Source organism: Myotis davidii, unplaced genomic scaffold (genome assembly GCF_000327345.1).
Source record: "Myotis davidii unplaced genomic scaffold, ASM32734v1 scaffold94, whole genome shotgun sequence".
Classification (NCBI taxonomy): Eukaryota; Metazoa; Chordata; class Mammalia; order Chiroptera; family Vespertilionidae; genus Myotis; species Myotis davidii.
The window spans coordinates 1,342,504-1,346,325 of NW_006285313.1; the positions used below are offsets into that span (position 1 = coordinate 1,342,504).

The 3,822-nt window shown below is 56.6% G+C and overlaps 1 protein-coding gene across 1 annotated transcript in view; it reads right to left on the reverse strand.

The window, feature by feature from the left end:
- Window positions 1-3,634, reverse strand: part of CD44 (CD44 molecule (Indian blood group)) — an 84,998-nt gene extending 81,364 nt beyond the window's left edge. Inside the window, exon 1 of the mRNA XM_015559007.1 lies at window positions 3,401-3,634. Within this exon, the coding sequence (XP_015414493.1) occupies window positions 3,401-3,476 (76 nt within the window). The 5' untranslated portion in view covers window positions 3,477-3,634. The remainder of the gene's footprint in view (window positions 1-3,400) is intronic.
- Between the last annotated feature and the right edge of the window lie 188 nt (window positions 3,635-3,822).

The window sequence follows — 3,822 nt, forward strand, 5'->3', positions numbered from 1 at the left end:
GGGGGTGGAGAGAGTGGGAGATCCACACCGGACTTAAAAGTCAGCCAGAGGCCTGACAAAGCGATGCGGCAAAGGAGGCATCGGAGTCTAACATGGGGGATGTGAGCCAACAGGGGACCCACCTCCACCACTTAGCTGTGTGCCCTCGAGAAAGTCGCGGCATCTCCCTGGGCCCATGTCTTTCTCTAGAAAATGGAGCTAAATGTATGGAGGCTGTGGTGAGGACCTATGCTACCCCCTCGCTGAATGTCCAGTGGGGAGTTGGTGCTCAGTCAGTGGTATTTCCTGGGGACTTATGACCCCTACTTTGGGCAGAAGCATAGGGTGCATTAGCTGAGAGTCAGGCTTTTAAAACTGGGGTGCTCCTGACTTTCAGGGATCCAGCAATGATCCAGGAGGCCCGGAACGCCCCAGGCAGTAGAGAAACTCCTCACGGAGCACCAACGGTGCTTTAAGGTAAGACTTTATACATCTCATTATTCTCAGATTAAACTCAAACTGGGTATAATGCGGAGTAAATAAGAAACTGTGATGACTGGTGAAGACACTACTGAAGGCGTGAAACACCAGTAGACCACACGCTGCCTGCCCATGGCAGGGGGTCGAGGTAGGGCCCATGCCAATAGTCAACAGTGGCATTTCAGAGACCCTAACACTGTCTGAGAGAGAGCAAGCCATGCCTCTCTCTCTCTCTCAGGGGCTGTTTCTTCCTAGGGGAAAAGAAGGGGGTTTTCTGAAAGATCCTTGGAGTCCCGTCTCTGAGTCTATGAGTCAAAAAATATTTCTTGAATGAATGAAAGGGAGCTGTCATAAACTAAGAATTTCATGCTGCCCAGCATCCCCTCCCACATGGTGCAATTTGGGGGGAAAAATGGAACCTTTTCCTACTGGCTGCCAGCCTCAAACACGCCCGCCTGGCACCCTGCCCGTGCAGGAAAGAGATGTCCAGGGTGTATCTGGGGAGGAACTGAATTAAGTGATGCTAACCCCTGCAGCGATGGAGCTTTGCTGCCTTGCTCCTTCATCTGGGAAAACACAGCCGCAGCTCTGATGCCCATGAGGGGTGTCTAATGCTCAGAGGCAGCAGAGGGCACTGCCAGCCCCAAGCCCCAGAGCACTCAGATGCACCCCTCTCTCAACGCCAGGGGCGCGATTCCCTAGCAATGGCCTTTGGCCCTTGGCGGAGAGATAGATGTGTGCCCGAGGGCTTACCCCACCTTGACCCAAGGCTACTTTCCTTCTCCCACATATGACACCCAGTTCCAGGTATCTGTTCTCCAGTTCAGGATCTCTGGGTCCAATGTTGTTTCCCTCCATTTAGCCATTTCTCTACTTTTTGCTTTGCAATACTGAGGTTGGACCTTTCTTCCTCCCCAAAGCCCTGCCCCTTTCAAAGTTTCCTCTTTGTCTTCTAGAGGGCCCCCCTCCCCCCCAATGGGCAATAACAGTGCCTTTCCTTCCCCCTCCTCTTTCTGCTTCTGCTCTCTCCCTCCCAGCCTGAGCGCACGGATAAGTCACGCCTCTCTCCTTTCCAAGCCTTAGTTCCCCCCAGACAACCTTCCAAGCACATGGAAGCCAGGGTCGGGCAGCTATAGCTACCGGCACTTTCTGTGCTTCCTCCAAATGCTGCTGCCCAAAGGGACCATGAAAATGGGAGAGAGGGGTGCAGGAGTGAGCCTGCTGGTCTCTGGGAGAACCTCAAGGGTCAGGACAGCATCCAGTGTCTGGGGAGGGGGGTCCTTTCGAAGAATCAGGCAGACAGATTGGCAGGAGCCCGAATTCTCAGAAACAAAGCAGAAGATGTCACAGGAAGGTAACAGACAAGTAAACTTCCCCAGAGGCCCCTCTTCTCTGAGGCCCGGCCCAGGGCCCTCCCTGCACCCAAGTTTCTCTCTTCTCTCCCATCCCAAGCGCGTCTTACTTCCAAGGGCTCTTTGGCTCTCCAGGCTCAGCCCCGCTAAGGCCTTTGGCCCACCACAACCCTGCTTTCCCCGAATCCCTTTTTGATTTTGTCCACGCCAAACATAGAGTCTACGTATCCTGCCCAAGCACAGGCTAGGGGGCCTGGGCTCACATCACACCAACCCTCTGGCTGTGTGACACGTGCAAGTCATTTAACCTCCATTTGTAAAACCCCCCACCCCCACCCATGAAACAGGCTAATAACAGGCCACTTCTCACTGGGCCGGCATGAGGGCAAAATGACCTAACACATGTAAAGAATTTAGCACCGTTCCGGGGTAGCGAAAGTGTGCAATAAACGCTTGCTAGCGCTGTCATTCCTATTCGCATTCCTATTATTTCCAGCTCAGGAATCTAACTCAGAGATCTCCACCTCTCCATAGTCTGAAGTACCCAGCTAGGGCTGTGTCTTTTACTTTCTCAGTACCCCCAGAGCTGGGTATAATAAATACTTTGCTGGGTAGAATTAACCATAGGCTGAGCTGTCTTAATGACCCAGCTGGCACGTCTTAAAAGGAAAATTAATTTTCTTAGCGATAAGCAAATCAGCCGTGTAATTATCTGTACATATATAGACAAAGGCAAGAAACACCTGGAACCCAGCTTGGCCAGAATACCTCACACACACAGCCGCCCCTCCACAACCACAGACCGGGTGCGATGGGACCCTGGCGGCCCCAGCTCCTGCTGCCCAGGCTCCCGGCCCTCCTCCAAGGCTGCCAGGCAGGAAATATTCGCCTCATTACTGTCTGGATTTCCCCTAACTGATTGGCAGAAGCAGGAGTTGACAAGGGCTGAGCAGCTGGCCCAGTCATTGCCTTGCCTGCCGACTCACCCTCCCTGGCCCTGGCTGGCACCTCGTGGAGACCCAGGAGCTCCCCCGCAGGGCTGGTTCCAGCTCCCACTAGCGCAGAGACAGTCCCTGACTGGAGCCAACTGTAAGAGCTTTGAAAGCCAGGCGCAATGGGCAGGCGCAAGAAGCCAGGGCCCCTTCCCGGGAAGCACATGGCCACCAGTTCTCATTCATGCAGCCGTGCCCAGCTCTGTGGCCACCGGGCTCACAGCCCCTGCCCTGCCCAGCCCTGCCCAGCCCTGCCCTGGCTCCGCCACAGCCCGACAGCCCGGCCGGGCTCCAGCGCCTTTGGGACCGGAGACTGTGAGCGCAGACACCCGCTGCGCGCATCCAGGAGTACAGTTACTTTCCGCCTTGTGCTCTGGCTCCGGCGACCTCGCCCAAAACTGCGCGCCCAACTTTCTTCTCTCTCTTCCTGCCCACAAAGCGGTGCCTCCAACCAGCAAGCTCTCCAACAGTTTAGCGCAAACCCTAGCCCTCCTTAACCAAATCCGAGCTGCAGCACCCCCTTTGGCTCCGGTCCCCAGGGTCAGTCCAGACCCTCTCCTGTCACTCCCCCCCGCTGCCCGGGCGGCAGGCACTCACCGATCTTACCGATCTGCGCCAGGCTCGGCTGCAAGAGGCAGAGTCCCCACACGGCGCACCACCCGAACTTGTTCATGGTGTCGGAGCGGAGCGGACGGAGGAGGAGAGCGAGCGAGCGAGCGGGGCCGGAGCGTCCCGGGGCGCTAGGCTGGGGAACCGTAGAGAGCTGAGCAAGGACGGCGGCCCGGACCTGGCGGAGGCTGGGGTCTGGCTGGGCAATGAGGGCGCCTCGGAAGTTGGGCGCCGTTTTTATTTGAGGGTTGAAAGTGACCTAAGAGGGAGGGAGCGAGCGAAGGACACACCCAATCGAGGGGGCTGTGACTAAGCAGTCGGCAGAGGTTTGAAAACGTACCAGCCCTCCTCTGCGCCGGCCCCGGCGCCCTCGCCGTGAGCTAAGGAGATCGTGGATCGGGGTTTCCCGG